At 38.3% G+C, this 18796-nt stretch overlaps 1 protein-coding gene across 5 annotated transcripts in view; it reads right to left on the reverse strand.

Annotated features, from left to right (window-relative positions):
- PPP2R5C (protein phosphatase 2 regulatory subunit B'gamma) overlaps positions 1–18796 on the reverse strand; it is an 81279-nt gene that overhangs the window by 36790 nt on the left and 25693 nt on the right. Inside the window, exon 1 of one of the 5 annotated variants that reach the window (XR_012835562.1) lies at positions 14249–14448. The exons of 3 other annotated variants lie outside the window; for them this stretch is intronic. Coding sequence is in view for 1 of the 2 variants with exons in the window: in XM_075753540.1 (XP_075609655.1) it covers positions 14249–14342 (94 nt within the window). In the remaining variant the exon portion in view is untranslated. Of the gene's footprint in view, positions 1–14248; positions 14466–18796 lie in introns of those variants that run through there. One more of the 5 variants, XM_075753540.1, reaches the window with a different exon arrangement.

Here is an 18796-nt window from a genome sequence, read left to right on the forward strand (position 1 = left end):
ATTACTTCTAGCAGCACTTAAAAATAAACTCGAGGAATACAAGAAAGTACTATAATTATACTCAACATGCAATATATTTTATACCATAGCAATCCTGGGAGTGGGAGTTTGGCTGGCAGATAACTCAAAGCAAGCAAGATATTGTTGTATGCATACATTGTCTAGAAAATACATAAAACATACTGCTGTTTATATTGTTTTATTTGGAACATTATTGATCCTGTAGAAACATTTCTTTGCCAAAAGAAACACTTAAAACAAGAAAAACGACCACAGCGATCAAAGCCACAGGAACACTTCATGGAAAAACAGAGTGCTTGTATTAGACTCAAGAGAGCATGATACATAAACATTTTAAGTGGCATAGAAGAGGAACAAACTTCCGCTCTTTATCTCACTAACGAGGGTAGAGGGATGCACATGTAAGTGATGTGAAGTGTCATAAAACAATGCAGGCTTACTCCAAAAGAACCAAGCTGTGATTCTCAAGATTTTTTTTTTTTTAAAACTTAACACATTTCCTGTCAGAAACAGGACACTGAAGATTAGATGGACTTTCAGCCTGATCTACAACAACAAAGCCTATGATTCCCAAACAACTCCTGATTGATAATTAAAAATATTTTACAGGTACTTAGACCTTCCATTACCATTACAAGAAAGCACTTACTATTCCAACCACCTATTATCATAGTAAAGTTGTTTTGTTCAAGACCAGTTAGAAGGTGAGCTGAGAACGGTAGGTGGATGCACAAGGGAAGTTCCCAGTCTCAAGCAGTACCTGTACAGCAGACTGAAGCTTCCACAGCACGGCCCTCGGCTGCATCAGCTGCCTTTATGCCACATCATGATGCTCAGTAGCAGTCCAGGCATTCAGGAGAGGAGGGAAATGAGAACCAGATGCCATTACTGGCTATGCTCACTCCTTTGCTTTCAAGGAACTGAGCTGCTGCCAGAAACACCTTTTGGCTGATCTTCAGATAACAGAAATTTGTAGTTGGAAGTTACAAATTAGAAATTTACTTCTCCCTGCATTTGGAGAAACTGCACCGTTCCTAACTGCTGCTGTTTCACATTCTGTAATGCACCTGAAAGACTAGCACCCAAAATCTGAGAACTAGTTCTGTGAATATTGATAGAAAATAAGGTTTAAAAACAATGTTTATATACATGTGGCACATTTTCTACCTAAAGTTCAAAAGCAAGCTGCATTTTACTTTATTTATTTTCAAGTAGTTCAAATTTTTGGACATTCAGGTACTCCAGTGATTTTCTTTAAAGAAGCTTTATTTCCAGCAAAGAAGTCCTGGTTAATACTGAACACTCAACCTTTATGTTTTCAATAATGCAATAGCACTGATACTGCTTCTATGCTGATCTGCAGTCTGGATCCAGCCAGAACTTCACGTAAGATAAAAAAATTATTTCACCTATGACAGCTTGTGTATAAAATTAGTCTTAATCATGATACAGACGTGGAGAGGGGGGAGGCAGAAGCAAGGTGTTGGAATTCATTAAGTAGAAAGGTACACATTCAATTTTTTCTGTTTCTACATAAAGAACTCTCTTGGCTAAATTTTCAGTCAAATGAGCAGCTCTTCATTGGATTATGAGTCTTTTAAAGCAATATGTTCTTCCATCTAATAGAAAAAAACATTAAGGGGTGTTAGAATCAAATGAGCCATTATCAGACTAATTAAAAAGCAACATTAAAAAAAGGCCACCACCCAAAAGAGAGCCTGAAAGGAATGAGCAGCACATGTTTGTCAGTCCTAGAGTGAAGCTCAAAACAGGTGCTTCGCAACACTAATCCCCTCTGAAAGCCGTGGCCCTTGGGGAACCCAGTGCTGAAGGCTATTGCTGGGGGCAGCTCTCTCCTAATTGCAAGATTACATTGTGCTTTTGAGGATAGAGAAACTAAGCAATGACATTTAACTGTCAAAGATTTAAGTGATTTTAAGGACTGACTGATAATGAAGTAGAAAAAAGCCTGCTGTTTTATACTGTTTAGCATAATTTTTACATACTAAACCTGTGGCACTGAAATTACTTTCAATAACATCTTTTCCAGGTGTGTATCATAAGTCTAACAATACAAGTAGATCAACAGTGAATAATCTGTGCACTTAATTACCTTTAATGATTTTTTGAAAGTGGACCAACACCACCCTGCACCTAAGCTCCTGTCCTATGAAGTTTTATCATAAATCAAATGTTTTCTTAGAAGTCATATGAAATTTTAAAAGTCCATGAGAATATATTTGTAATAATATGTAAGAGAAAAAAAGATTTTTAGACTATTAAAATATTTTAAAATAGAAAGTGAAGACTAAGAGTGATAACTGTATAAATACTTTAAAGGCAATGTACCATAAAGAGGAAAACAGGAATGCTTATACAGGAAATGACAAGTGAAACAAGCCAAAATGGGTTTGAGTTAATGAAATAAAAATTCTACCTGAAAATTAGGGAGAAAAATGACAGGGAGGATAATCAAATAGACCACTTGCCTTAACAAGGGAAGAGAGAAACCAAACAGATAAAGAACTCTCAGCAGAGCTTTTTGGTATACATACAGTTAATATGACAACAAACCCCATTTTTAAACAGAAAGCACTTACTAGAAACCTCAGAGAAAAATCCTGAATTTCCTAGCTGTTACAGTGTACTTACATCCATTCTCATAGCATAAACCTCAACTTATTATGCAACATCTTCAATTGCATTTGAAAACTTTAAAATTGTTTTTAAACATGTGTAACAATCTCTCTGAAAAAACTAAGTGCTACTGTGGTGAGACCAGACTTCAGTTACATTACAGAACATAATTCAAGTGCATGGTGTAACTCAGAAGAAGATTTATATTAAGTAAATTGAAGAAACCCATGAACCACTGAATAAACACTGCCACTTTGGACACTTGGGTGAAATAAGTGTCAGCTAATCAAGCCTAACCATCTGCTGTAAGCAAAAGTGCTGCTTCCTGAAACACAGAGGTTGGTGTGTGGAGTTTGGGTAATTCTACTCAGATGCCACTCACAAGTCTGAGTAACTTGCCAATCAGTGTTACCTGCCACACATCTACAATAAACAGAATTCAAAGAACGATCAACCGCCAAAATGAAAAATAACTTGGTTACTTGCCCAAAGCATCTCAGCCTGCTTCTTCCTCTCCTCATTCCCCCTACGCATGCTAAAACCTGGGGGTCACTGCTTGCTTTCTATTAGATGCTTCTGAATGCCAAAACAGGTGAATTTAATGACTTTTAGATTAATTAACAGATATCACTAAAATTCATTGAAGAATTCTGGGTCATGTGTTGGCTTCAAAAGAGATGACACAGTAGATTGGAAAGCATGAAGAAAAGCCTCCCATGGCTTCCTATGCTCAAACATGTTTCACACCCCAAAAACAACCTAAACCAAATGCTCAGCCCCCATGCAAGAACTCTGGTTAAGTTCCAAGTACAACTGCAGGAACCTTCCAGCATGTCTGAAGCTAACATTTATTTTTAAATTAACAAAAACTTCCATAACCTCTCCTTGATGACAACATAGAATTAGCATTCTAAATTCTCCACTCTTTTCAAAATTAGAAATAAGATGGGGAATAGGGTACATCTTTTGAAAAGTCTACTCGTAGGAAGAGCTTTAACTGTGCAGGTAACTCTGAGCTGAAATTCCAACTAAGGTCCTGAACGGCAATCAACAATTAAAATCATCCCAAATCACCATACAGCATTCTAACTTCCAAGCAGTCATTGCAAGATATGCAGAAGTATCACCAAATACCACTCTTCTATGGTTTTCTTGAGAACAATTTCTTAATAAATTTTAATCAACAGCAAGTCCCATCCCCTGGGGAAGGGCGTGGTGGTGGGAGCATGGTGGGGGGGTGTTAGCAGTGGGCAGGTTTGTTTTTTTTTTTACTCCCTGAAAAATCCTACTTTCCAATTCAGTGCATAGTTTTCCTCATTTTTTTGGCATAGCAACACTTCAGTCCCATAAGCCTGTGAAATTTAGGCACCTCGTGTGATGTGACACAGGTAGAAGAAATGGTCAAGCACAACAGCAACAATGTGTTGGGAAGAAGAAAAAGAAATAATTTTAGAGCTAGGTCAGTAATTTGCCTAGCAGCCAGTGCTGACCATGTCAAACACTAACAACAATTACATCAAATGCTAACAGAAATTACCAGCAGTTCCCTGCTAGGAAATAAAAATTACATTTCAACAAGGAAAGTCTTGACTCAAGTATAGTAGAAAGCCAACCATGTCCATTTCAAAATGTACTAACGTATGTGCTTTCAACATAATTGTATTTTAAGAAGATTAAAGATATAATATACCTGCATGTTCTGTCAGGAATGAAGTGCTTAATAATTTTCTATTTAGCTCAGAAATATCGTATTTTACTGAAAACACATACACTTCCTTCAAACAGATGTCTTAATCTGGTCAAACTACTCCTCAGACTCACAAAGGAATTCTCATAAGAACAGAAACTACCTATTAGCAAGTGTCCCTAACAGAGTATATTGCTTAGCTGCCGCAAAAGCTGACATTCTGCTGATAATTTACCCCAAATTTCCATCCCTCTCACACAGCAGAAAGAGTGGAGAATTTCATTATGTAACACGTTTAAATTGGCACCTCCAACAAATCTGTACTTTTATAGGGCACAAAGAAGTTGCTTGGCTTTATTAGCTACGAATCCAAGACTGACCCATACCGCACATCGAGAAGCCATCAACGTGTTTAGACATCTCACTCCCAGCACAATTCCCAAAGCATTAATAATTTTATTGACAATTTTCTTTTTAAACAGAAGATTTAGATGTGCAATGAAAGCAATGTATTTTAACTTCTTCCATTTATAAATAAGCTTTAGGATTCTTTATCCCTTAAGCTACATTAATGAATACTGAGGTTCCAATAAGAGTGATAAAAGTTACAGTGAAGTATATGATTAAAATGTTTAGAGAAGATATGTTTTTTCTGATTCAAAGGTTAATTTCCTATTGGGACAAGAACAACACAGAAGTTTTTACAGCATGCAAAACTGTCCTCAAAAATTTAACTGTCCTCAAAAAATTGCTACCCATCAATTTTTGGATTTTAAGATACTTTATATGGAAGATTAGATGTAACAGGAGCAAGAGATATAAAAATATTCTGGGAATAGGTTAGAAGAAAGATTCTAGTGTTAAGATTAGTTACAGTTTGGAAAATATTTTTGAAAAAACCTTATTACTCCCAAAGGACAGACAATACACTTTAGCCTTAAACTATATATGGGATTTCAAGCTTTGATCAATTTTGTTCAAGTTTTCTTTCCAACCTGGCTTGAATGAACATAGGACACCTTTGAAACACCGCTGACATTGTTATGTTTTCACTTTACATACAAAAGCAATAGAGAATTTGTGAAGCCACACAGCTTGTATCTTTAATCCAAAAATGCAAGTTAAATATCTTCCATAAAACTCCTCAAAATGAAAAAGTGTTTCAAATTAGTAGACTGCTACTAACAACTAGAAAAGTTCCAAATTAATAATTTTTTACTTTGTTTTTACATTTTTACATTTCATGTATCGATTTTGTGTTGCATAACTGAAAAAAAATATTTACTTCATAGAATTCAGATTGTTATCAGTAAAAAGAGTAATTATGAAAATTGACACAAACCTGTCACTTCCACTACTGATAACAACCCAGAGTCAGACCCCACCCCGAATTTTAACTGCATTTGAAAAAGAACACTTAATTGGCAAGTTACAACAGCAGAAATAGTACTGCATGATCTGTGTGTGCATTAAGTGGAATTGATTAAAAGAGGTACAGATGCGGCTTTAAAATATCATGCACTTGGAGCATTATTTAACTCAGTTTTGTCATTTAAGAGACATACCTGCAGGCAGAAGCCAAGCACCAGCCTCTGTGAGGCTGACAAGACTGTACTTTCACTGGGTGTTCACCTCTGGCATAAAGGTTAGAACATAAAAGCCACCTCCACCAGAGGAGGATCTTGTCTGGATACGACGTAAATATTCCTGTATCTATTAAATGTTGCTGGTGCTCACTTAATCTGCATGGTTTACAATGCAGTTTCAGTAGCTAATAGTATTTGATAGCACATGGAGAGAATTAGCTGACTCTACAGAAGTTTAAATTAATTAAGAGCTTTGAGCAGAAATGAAATAAAAATTTTCCTCAGAAAGATCACACTGAATTTTAATCTTAAAATGTATTTCATAGTAACAATCACAGAAGATTTTTGATGTCTGTATAAGAATTGGGGAAAATATGCATTTACGTCAATACAATTTTGCCTCCTTGAAGAGACATGCAACTTACACCACAAGTCAGTAAAAATAACTTAAAAATTCCAGCTGACTACCTTCCTATAATTTCATGGAATTTTTGGCTCAACAAGAAGTCCCCTCCAGAGACATTTCACCCTTAGAGATTTTAAGTGCAGTGTGAACACTCACTTAACATCCTTGTTGTTTCCAGCAGCAGAACTTATGCATACACTCTTCATATGGGCAAAGGATCTACACAAAGGTAAAAACAACCCAAAAGTTAACATCTTTTAGTGACATGGACAGTGGGATTGAGTGCACCCTCAGCAAGTTTACTGACACCACCAAGCTGTGTGGTGCAGTTGACACACCAGGGGGAGAGGGATGCCATCCAGAGGGACCTTGACAGGCTCATGTTCAAGCCAGGCTGGATAGGGCTTTGGGGAGCCTGGTCTGGTGGAGGGTGTCCCTGCCCACTGCAGGGGGTTTGGAACTAGATGATCTTTAAGGTCGCTTCCAACCCAAACCATCCTGTGATTCTATAAAGGGGAATGACAAAATGACAGAGCACACAGAGTAAAAGCAGTAACAATGTAAAATATATCCTCCTATACAAAGTGATACACAGTAAACAAAGAGTCAATAAGCATGTCACCATGCTAAACACAGCACGAGTGACAACTAAGCAACCTACTTTAACTCTGCTCTTGGTAAACTATTAAAAACACTCACCACAAGTTGCTCCAGCATATACCAGCAAAAAACCATCAGTCTATGTCTGGCTATGTACTCTGGCTATGTACTCTGACTATGTCTGGACATCCTTCAAAAAAAATCTAGCAAAACCATACAAAAGGCAATACAGTAACACAGTCAATTTGTACCATTATCAGTCCTTTGACAATGCAGATTATTATCTAATATTAAACTGACAAAATTCTTAAGTAAACACTTCACAATCCTATAGATACAAGAGGCCTAGGTTCATTAAGAATAGAACGGCTGTTTGTCCTTGAAGATGATGGTCTTGTTTCTCCTTTTTGAGGCAACACTTTCAGAAAGGAACAGTGGATGGGTTTCAAAGCTAACAGTTCAGTGCAAAACTAGTCAAGCAACGTTGAACAGCAGCAGTGGCTGAGAACTTGCTGTGAAGACAGAGGAAACTTTTGGCAAGATGGATGACTATGAGCTCCAGGAGGCAGGCTGAGTACCAATGGAGTATCGGTGGCTTGGTAGGAAGGCACAGTTATCAGCCCCAACATACAGCTGGTTCTCAGCCCTTCAGATTATCCAATTATAATTGGCTTATATGGGAGAAAAGGGAAGAACAAGCATTTTCATCTCCTTTAAATTTCAGCTGAGGTTTATCCATTTGATCCAAAACCAATGACTGACCCACAAGCAGGAGAGAAGACGTGTGCTGGCCGTGGGAAAACCCATCTATTGGATTATCAGGGGTGAGAAAAATTATGAAGGTCTTTTGCATAGGAATATTTCCACAAAAGTAAAAACAAATCTGCTATTCTACAAGTAGCTGTAATTTTTTAATTTAAAGTCACAGAAAGATTCATCACTGTGATGGCAGCATTTCTGAAGAAAATTATTAAGATGCCTGCTCTGTGTACCTTTCTTCCCAGGAAGATTTTACTCCTCACAACAAAGAGCCACTGTACCTTAAGCGTTTACTAAATTTTAATCCTTCATCACATTTAAGGAAATTAATATTTAAATCAACACACATACAGACCAGTTAAATTCATCATCCTTAAAAATACCTACTTATTTGGAAAATGCAAGATGTGCGTGAAGGTGAAGATTCTCATTACACAGAAAATACAGGAGGAATAAAACAGATTAATTTTCCACTGTTTTTCTAACAAAACCCAACCAAAAAACACAAACCAAAGCAAAAAAAAAAAGAACGAAAGGTGACTTTCTGAAATTTTTAGGCATGCTTTCATAATCAGCATGGACCAGTTTCAGACTCTAATAAAACATTAATACCTCAAAAAAGGCAAGCTGAGCACATGTAAAGGAAATTATGCTCAAAATTTATCAAGTTCTTGGAAAGCATTAGAAATTGGTAAGTGACAATTACCCCTGGATTTTTAGACTTTTAGCATGTTTTTTACAATGCAGGAAAATTACCAGAAACATGTTGTAAACATCTGTGGTAGAAATTACACTATTCAACATTTTCATAAACAGCAGAGGAGATGAATAGCGAGGTCACACAGTTTGTAACTGCTGCATTCATTGTCACTTTCAAGCTTGTTAAAAAGAGCTACAGAAAAATCTCACAATACTGAGCAAATTAATTCAATCTATTAGATCTTTCCAAAAGCTGTTAAATGTAAAGAACTGTGGGTGAAATAGCTGACTGGGTACATTTATGAGTTCTAGCTTATTCAGAAGATACTTTTACTTATGGGTGTTCTGTAAAAAACACATACCTGCCGCTTTTTAACTACTGCTGAGGTCCTAACAGAATATTCTGTTCCAGTGTTTAACCACTTCTACAGTGAAATTTTTTTCTCCTTGTCTACAGTTGCAATCTCCTGTGTTGCAACTCATACCAGTTACTTCTCACCCAATCACCGTGGACCTCTGAGAAGAGCCTGGCTCTGTCCTCTATACCCTCCCATCAGTTAGCCGAAGACAAGATCTCCCCTTAGCCTTCCCTTCCTCAGGGCAAACCAACCCAGTTCTTTCTCCTTTTGTACATCATCATGAGATTAATGGCTACTGTTCTGCCTGCTGAATTGTGTGTATTACTTCTGAAGTGTGAACTTTGGCCTCTGCTTCCCATTTAATTACAAAATGGAATTATTTTTTTTGTGGTTTAGCTCAGAAACAATTTCTGAAAAGCAAGAGCCTTCATGATTTTTAACAAGTATGGTTAAACAAAAGTATCTTCAGGTCAATTATTTTTCAGGAAAAGGAAACACATGCTGGGTTTTTTTCTAAAATGAAAGTACAGAGCTTTTTTCCTTTAAGAAATAAATTGCATACTCAGATTTAAATCCAATAGGCAGCTCACTTATAAGTTGTTTCCTAGGTTTACACATTGTCAAAAGGGACTTGACCTTTCATAGCCAAGTATGAAAATACAAAGTAAGTGGAAATGCACTTTGCAATAGCTAGATAGCACCCGGTTGCTTTAAGAACATGACAGTAGTTTACGGCTATCAGGTAACTTTTCAGCTCCAGATCAAAGGTGGCCCAAGCTCAGGGAAACCACCACTACCACTGACATTTTTAGCCTTGCAGACAAGCACTATGTGAAGATGGAATATGAACTATCTTCCATGATCCCTTACTCAAGATTAATACAAGGAGCACACAGAAAAAATGGATAAAGTTAACATCACTTACATCATCTTTGAAAAAAGCCAAAGTATCTTTCACAAGATCTAAAGTAACTTAAATAATGACAAAGTCTAATCTGTCAAAAAAAAAAATGCTGCTCTGGAAGGCAGAGGAGAAAGACGGACAATGAGACAGGTTACGGCCTACAGGAAGCACCAGTTTGAACTAACACAGTATCAGGGTGTTCTCACTCTGCTTCCCACACAACTTTCAGTATGCCTTGCAAAACATCTTGAAAATAATTTTTCAAAAGGACGGACAGACATTACCAGTCCCAGCCAGTCAGCAACTAAGCCACTAAAGTAACTTCTATATGCTGCTAGTTCTGCCATTGCAGATCAGCACAGTTCTACCTATGTTTTGTTCAAATATCTGTGTCTTGAGTTCAAAAAACACTGGCATTTGGGCTACTTCTATGTACTGATAATACAGTATTAAAAGATTCTTAACAGCACTGAACTACATTCCTAATGAAAAATGTCTGTCTCACAATGAATAAACATTTATAATCTGCCAACAGAATTACAATTATTTTCTACCTGCAACTGTAGCTTGTACTACAGCTAGAGTTTTCAAAAAGCCAACTCACAAGAGTAAATATGAACTAGTAACTGAAGTCTAGTGACAAGTGTTTACTGTTTGTCCTAATCCATGCTGCTTTTCCAGCTGCTTTCTTTGCTTGAAGTGCTGAGAGGAAAATCAAAAGGTCCTGATTCCTTCCCCCAGGCCTCATCCATTTATGTGGATCCTCCTGTCAGGGCCTTGAGTGCACTTCCATCACCCTAGGGGTTTAGCTGCCAGAAGGGCTCCATAAGGAGAAAGACACATCTTGAAAACACCATCCAGTTCCACTTCCCTCCTTGTAAAAATTTGTAATACCTAATAACCCTCCTCTCTGTGCTGTCCTAATGTCATCTTCAAAACTAGTGACCTGCCTATGCACAAAGATCCTGCAGGAGCTCTCTGGGCAAACATCCCATGACAATTTGCTTTGGCTACACCATTTGTTTCACAACCAGCTACAAGCTGAAGTCTCTCTCCAGAATCACAAATCACAGTAGTTATTCCATGGCCATAATGGCTGCTTAACCTGAAATTGTAATTTTCTTGGAAGCTTTGGATTGTTCCAATACAAGTTCAGCATGATAACCAGTGACAAGCAGCTCAGCTGACCACTGTCTTTGTACTCTAGAAAGATCAATGCAGCAGTAGTGTAACTCGGATCTGCTGGAAAGCCTGTTGTGGGTGGAATGACCAAGGGCTCGCTACCCCAGCAGGCCAAACACTCTCACTGAGCCAGTGCTCTCAGCACAAGCAAAAAGCATACACTAATGGCTCCACGCCACTTGCGTTCAGAGTAGATTAGACTCTTCTGGTGCTCGGCATTTTCCAGCAACGGGTCCAAAGTCATCTTCTGCAGACCTGATTTCTACACGTTGGTCTTGAACAACTGCCAACAGTGTATGGTTGTGACAAAGGGCATAGTCTCACAGTACCTGAATGAAGAAAGTAGAGCAAGTGTGCTGACAGTGATCAGGGTCAGCCAACAGTCCAGTGGTTGCTGAACAAGTTCACTGTGAAGGGGCACACCAAGCCAGGTAGTCAACACACTGGGATCCAGATCAGTGAGGTATATGGCTAGACAACCACATAGCTGCAACCTCGCTGAGACAATGACCAAGGCCAAGGGTCTGAGCTTAAAGACAACTCCTGAGTGAAAGAGGAACCCTGACGAGACTTCTCACAGGTCTTTCCACAGCAGTCTGACTCAGGATTACGTGACTGCAACATATCCAAGATGACTTTGAGCACCAGCAGCAAAATGAACTGCTGGAGGATGGGGTATTTGAGGCCCTGACACCTCCTATCCCACAAATACCTACTACTGCTCCTCCTTCGTGGTGATGGTGCATATACCAGTGACAACAAAAGCAGTCTATGAAATTCTGACACCCTTATTTCCTATTCACAAGACTCATAACATCATTTTTAAAAGCCACCTGCATCTATTTTTCCAACTGTGTTGATTCAGCAAAGCTGTAAGTAGCCCTGACAAAGCTGTCTGCAGGGCAGGAGGAAGGGGAGCAAGCTCCCATCCCACGCCAGATCAGAAGATTTCCTTTTTATGCTGCCAACATTACATACTCCGTATGACCCAGGTAGAGAAAGCGCTTTAGAATTAAAAGCAAGATTGCAATTTATTTTCAAAGAAGTCCTGCCAGTGTAGTCCACAAGGCTTCACAGATTATTATTTTTTTAAATAAGATTAAGGCCAAGTATGGTGGCTACAATGTAAGGGTAAAATGAAATACAACATCTCGAAATTGTACTTTAATTACCTGAAATCGGTAAAGCAGTATCTTCTCTATTACTATAAACTAGATCTACCAGAAACAACTGAGTGGCTTGTCCACCCCCCCGCCCCTTGACATTGAAGCTTTAGCTCTTACAGCTGCAAAGAGGAGTACTTCTACCAGAAATTTAATCCTATACTGCAACAGATGATGCAAAAGGACAACTGTAAGAGCAGCATGGGTTGGGACAAACAGTAAACATTTATCATTAGGCTTCGCAGTTACCAGTTAATTTTTACTGCTATTAATTTTGTATATATTGTTCTGACAAGCTTCATTTTGGAGGCAGATCAGTACTGGTAACATCAGAGCAACTAGCAAGATGAGGAAAAAACAAAAAACCAAAGCAACTTCTGTCTGCATGTATGTATGGAAGAGATGCTCTTCCTCTCCCACTGTCAAGAAACTCCTCTGGGCTATATAATACCAGAGACCCATCTAATTTCCTACCACCTTAAAAATGCAAAACAATCTCCCAGTTATTCTTTAATTGCTTACAAGAAAGTCCACTCTCATCATCCATTAAAAAAACAAACAAAAACCAAAGCAAGCCACAAAACCCTTAACCTCTACTTTACTACTGTATTATACAGTGCACCAAAAATTTAGGTCTTAGGCAAGTAAATTTCAGAACAGTTTCTTAGAATCTGTTGTTTTTCCACAATTATGTATTTGACTGGAGCAACAACAAGGATAAATTAACCAACAAGAACCTTGTTATCATATTGAGACAAAGGATTATTAAGATTCATCATTATAACATTTCACCATTCTGATTCCAACCTTGGTTTGTTTTCCTGACTTGCACCTTTAAAAGATGGTGCTTCTCCCCTTCCAAAAGGCAGCATCTATCAGAGAATTAAGGTGATTTGTGCAGAGTGAAAAGTGAAGGCCCATCTCCAGGTCAGGCAGTTGCATTTCTATTCCCTTGACAACAAGCACAGTCCCTATTCTAACCCAAGGGAATTTTATTACACTTCCCCCCCACTCACAGACCAAAATTAGAGTCTTCTAGAATACATCCAGTCCCACTTCAGAGAAGGATATGGCTCTTTTAAAAGGTAAAGGGAAATCGTGATTTCTTAATACATGCTATAAAGGAGCAGGCTTCTGTACAGTTGGCTTTTTTTAAACTTCCAAAGCAATTTTTTTCAGGGTATGCAATATTAATAAAAAAAAATTATTTTCAGTAACATCTAGGCTATGCCAGTGAACGGCTGAGAAGCAAAGGTAATGAAGAACGGTATCAGCTGTTTCTTGCATATAAATGCCATTGTTCAAGGTGTGCGGATCCCAGCTAGTACATGTTCTGCTTTCATAAAAAGTTCTAAACCAAAACCACCTTAAGGAAGACATTAAAGAAAAAAAAAAAAACAGCTTTGGTAGATTAAGAGCCAGCTAAAAAAAAAAATAAACCAAACAAAAAACCAACCACCCACAAAAACCCCTACATAGCAATGCAAAATTTTACTAACTGCAAATATACAACAGACACACAATATTATGCAAAGTGTCATACTAACACTTATTTTCCCAATGAATTATATAAAACGTAGATTTGCAGTGCTCTAATTCTATAAACCCAAAAGAACATATTCTGTGACGAAATTTCACATTCAAAGCTGCACAAAGCAATAGGCACATAAGAGCTTGCTTGTTAAAGCTGAACTGCATCTCTTCTAGGAAATGCTTTCTGAATACATAAAGGATATTTTCATAATAAATGTCACATCTCTTCCCCCCTTCCTCTCCAACAACACTCCCAATTCTTCTACAAGCTGCAGTGGGTTTTAAAGGCGCTCGATCTGAACGATTGACACAAAAAAGGCTTTGAAGCCTTGGCAAGCGTTTGCCCTTATTCTATAGAAACTGTATAGCGATAACTTGGCTGTTCCCTCCCCCCACTCAGTACCTTTCTGGGGTAGTGACTTCACATCCTTTGACATCAGCACAGCTTGAAAGGGGGATGGGAGAGTTACGGCAGAAAGCAGTAAAACCTGCTTTTAACTATGTATGCAATGCCTCTACGAATTCTTCAATCCTCCCCAAACACATCTAACAGCAGACTTGTTTCGATCTCCCCCGATTTTATCGCGGCTGTAACAAACCGAAAAGGACGGGGCTACAAAGGCCTTGCTGCTCCCCTTATCTGAGCACCACAATAGCCATTTATTAGCTCGTCAGAGGGTCGCGATTCACTCGCACACGCACAATAACTCACCTCTAATATGCAAAAGAGCCACGGGCTGGAACGGCCCATTGGAATTGGCTGCGTCAACCACCATCCTGCTGCCAGCTCTGTTACATGTCAACATCTAGGCTCCAGCAGGCAAGGCAATGTATTCCTTAAGGCAAGAAACCAGCCTCCATTTTAGTTTAAAAAAAGACAGAAACTGAAGCGCTCTGCAGCTGGAGGGAACTGGCTAGTTAGTGATGTCAGCGGGCGGGAGGAGCCCCATTGGCTAATGGCAGCAACTTAAAATGACACCGAGGAGGCTGCGAATGAGCGGGGGCTGGTGCGGGGCTGTCACTGCGCCCTGCGCGGCCCCGGAGCCGCCCCGCAGCTCCCGCCGGGCTTGGCAACCCCCAGCCCGCGGAGGTGACGGGCCGCTTGCGTGCGTGGTTTTAAAGCAGGATGACCTCATTGCTGCTGTTATTTCCTCCCCCCACAGATCATACTCAGCACGCACCTGCTAGAAAGCGCCCATGCCCCCCCCTTTGCTGAAAAAGCCAAAAGCTTTTTCCTTCAGTAAGATTTTTCCCTCAATAAGGTTGCCAAGAATTACCAAACAGGAGTTCAACTTAACCACAGCATTAAGAGCAACATCTACAACTTTAGCTTTCAAGAACCCTATTAAAAGGTAGTTCACAGTAAGATACAGGTCCTTGAATTATCATCATCATTATTATTAGTGATTTATAAATATAAAGCCTCACAAGCATTCCCATGAAGTGGGAACCAGTGTTTTATGACTGGTTGCTAATACATATGTTATAAATAAAAATATATACATATGACATTCAGGAGATGAAAACCTCATGTTTCATGCTTATCTGAGTATTTCTTTCAATCTAGAAATGGACCTATCTTAAGTTTAACTTAATATTGTTAAATTTGGATATTGCAAAACACAGGTTTTCCTTTCTAGAAAGTTCAATAATAAGTAACTTTTTTTAATTATTAAAAACTCTTTAGTTTGCAGCACTAAAACTCTCTTTATTGCAGCACTAAAACCAATATATAGGCATATGAAAACAGTTTTGCTGCATAACCCCAGAAACACAAAAAAAGCACAGCATAAAAATGTCTAAGCTTTCTAGTTAAATTACTTAAGGTATTTGGAACAAAGCTGTAAGCAACCTTTTCTTCATCATACCAGACTTGCACATTTATTTTTACAACGAGCTATTTGAAGGACCATTTTGTCTCCTAGGTACTGCACCTCTGCGAGTGATGTTCAGAGAGACAGGCAATGTTACACTTACACCATCTCCAAATCTATGTTTCGCCCCAAATACTCTCTGCACCACTATGTCACCTTTAAATACTTAGATTGCTTGATCTATGATACTGTCCTAACTTATACCTGCTCAAAAAAATGAGTATATTAAAAAAAGAGAGATACTTTTCAATTAGGTAATTTACTGATAAAAATTTGGAACAAAAACAAATGATAGGGTATATGTATACCAGGTTAGAAAAATTGTATCACACTACAGTAATACACTGTGAAAGGTGAGTTAGAGCTATACTAAATATTATTTAACTGGATGAAGGGAAAAGACTAACTGGAATATAAAAAGAGAGTAGTATTACCCATAAGACACCTGAAGTCAAGTGGATTTACTGATCACTGACAAAGCCTGATTTGATGTAGTACCTCTTGGATGTCACAGTTAAAGAAGGATATAAACCTGACAAGAAAGCCCAAAGATGACCAATATAGAAAATATTACTTTGTTTAAAAAAAACAAAACAAAAAACCCCCGTAACTGCTCTGTTTGCTGTGGTATGGAATGTTTTAGGGTTTTTTTAATTGGGTTGTTTGTGTGGTACGTTGTTTTGGTGTGTTGGGGTTTTATAGGAAGGACTAGATTGAGAATAACCAAGTATTTAAAAAAGTAATTACGGAGATGGAAGGAATTAGTTTTTCCACATTCACTACAGACAGTAAATTCCACCTACACCAAGGAAGATTAGGTTAGATATTAAATGAAATCCTCTCGCAATAAGCATAGTGAAAGAAAATAAGAGACTGCAAACTTTCTCTCTAATCGTTTTTAAAAATGGCCAAACATAATGAATGATATTAATGTAGTTGATCCTGCTTTTGAGAACATCAAAACAGACTACATGTACTTCTGATGCCTTTTTAAACCTTTTCCCTAAGACTACAGAGATTCAAATCATTTGGCCTTCCAATCTAGGCAAAAAAACAGGAGGCGTATTCTAGAAAATGTCAGGTTTTATATCTGTATATCCCTTGGGTATACCTTACATGTGGCACTTTAGTCTTATAAAAGAAAAAGCTACCATAGAGATAGGCCTTTACTAAAACTAGATTTTAAAGAGACACAAGACTGACCTCAAACAAAGTTTTCTACAAGATCTTGATGGACAAAGGAGAAAACTTGAAGAACTCATAATTTTTTTCAATATTTTCATATGCAGAATTTTGTAAGCAAATTCTGTTTCTTTTCCCCATCTAAAATACAATTAGACTGTTCCATAGTGATAAGCTGCAGTATGAAGCAGCAAAAATTAGGTTTAAAATTCCAGTTTATCTGGTAACCACATCTTTAAGAGGCAGCTGCTCTCTCTCCTCGTGTCTTTGCTTTAATGGTCAACTGCTGCTTCTGTCTCTCTGAAACTCCCTGTGAAGATTAAAATGGATATGAAGACTGCTGGTACAACAGCACACAACTTAACTACTGTACTGGAACACCACAGAGCAAAAAGAGAGTGTTTAGTTTCAGTGCCATTTCCTATTTTATACATAAGCATGGCTTGAATAGTCAGAGGTTTGTTAGCAAGTTTTAGGTAACGGTCAAACCCTCCCTCTATTTTTCTTCACTAAAATGAGTGAATCTGACATTTGCAGCACTAGCAGTAGTATTGGCAGAGCACTAAGTCACATTCAAGTAGGCTTTCTCTTGCGAGATTCACAAGTCCTGTTCTTTTTCCTTCCTCTTTGCAGGACTGTGTTACATCTGAGGCCAGTACTTCATAAACTGCCATGAAACTAGTTCAAACAGCCATAATTCAGCTTATTTCCGGTGTGCTGCTGACAGGACATCAGTGGAGCTGAAGAACTTCAATCTTTATAAGATCTTTTGCTCATTAACAAAATCTGGTATCTTCCCACCAGTCATACAGATTGAGAGGTACATTCTGTTCAGAAGGTTTGTATACCTACCCTTTGTTTCAACCTTAAAATATTTGATTTGCCACCAAAGGAAAATATTTACTTAAGTTGAATTATGTTGAGCAACTTCCTTTGGGAAAAGAAATGCAAAGAAAATTAAGTTAGGAATTGACTTACTAATGAGAAGGGAAAGAATATTAGGGCAAGTGAAATGGCACTAATGAATATCAATGGCAGGAGGAAGAGGTTACTTGAACAAATTTATGAAGCCACTTTGTTGCAAGAGAATCAAAACCTGCATTAACTTTGGCTACCCATTTTTAGAATTAAGTAAATAAAAAAAACATATTGACAGTATAGCAAAACTGGAGCTATTACAGGTTTCCTCTGAACCCTGCTCATCACTTCTAACTTCCTGATGATGGGAATGAAGGAAAATCCTATAAAATTGTCAGGATAGGATATGATTAAATGTGTTACATTTAGGATCCAGCACTATCGCTGGTGGATTCTCTTTACACTGGGAGGCCATGTAGTATTTCTTTCAAAACAAACACTCCATTTGGGTTGTGATTTAAAAAAAACAATCAACTCCGCTGCCGCCATCACCATCCCTCCCGCCTGCCAACAACAGATTCGCCTGCCCAAAGGTTGCCTTTATTTCCATTCTGAACTAGCTGCTATTCCAACTGACAGTGACAGAATCAACAACATACAAGAGAATTAAAATTGGATGATCCTCTATTCACATAAGAACACCTTGGACAGAGTTGGTTACCTCTCAGACTATACAAGGAATTTTCATTTTTGGATTGGGGTAGGAGGGGGGCTATTTAATCTGAACTAAAGGTAACTAAAGGCGTAATTCTACAACTGCTGAAGTTGCTATTTCTCAGCAACCTAAGCCAGCCTAGTTGCAGATTGCTTCAGTCCCCTTCCTGCATACCCCTCTGCTTTATTTTGCTCTCATCTGTTTCAGTGGTCATCAGACCCACAGATGAGTTGGTTTAGTCCACCAATCCAACAGAAAGCCATTTACTTTATTGTCAGGTTGGTTTTCTGTTAACTTAGACTGTGTTCCATGGCAGCCTAAGCTGAGCTAAGTCTATACAAGCTACCACTGCAATCCCGCCTCTTCTGAGGCACACGTGTGTAATTGTCTGAAATCGTTGTGCAAGGGCTTGTACCGCTGCATGGTTGAACCAGATTAGGAAACAGAGCAGAGTTAAAATGAGAAGGAAAAGGGTGAGTTTGAGCCATGTTGGTTCCATTATCTGGTTCACCAGACAGCCACCCAAAACAGGGACAGGAATAAACACAACTCGCTTTTACTGGTAGGACCAACGCAACTTACTTTTTTTCCTCTCCGCTTATAGCCTAAGCAAAACTTACTATTCTCACAA

Source organism: Balearica regulorum, chromosome 5 (assembly GCF_011004875.1).
Source record: "Balearica regulorum gibbericeps isolate bBalReg1 chromosome 5, bBalReg1.pri, whole genome shotgun sequence".
NCBI classification, from domain to species: Eukaryota; Metazoa; Chordata; class Aves; order Gruiformes; family Gruidae; genus Balearica; species Balearica regulorum.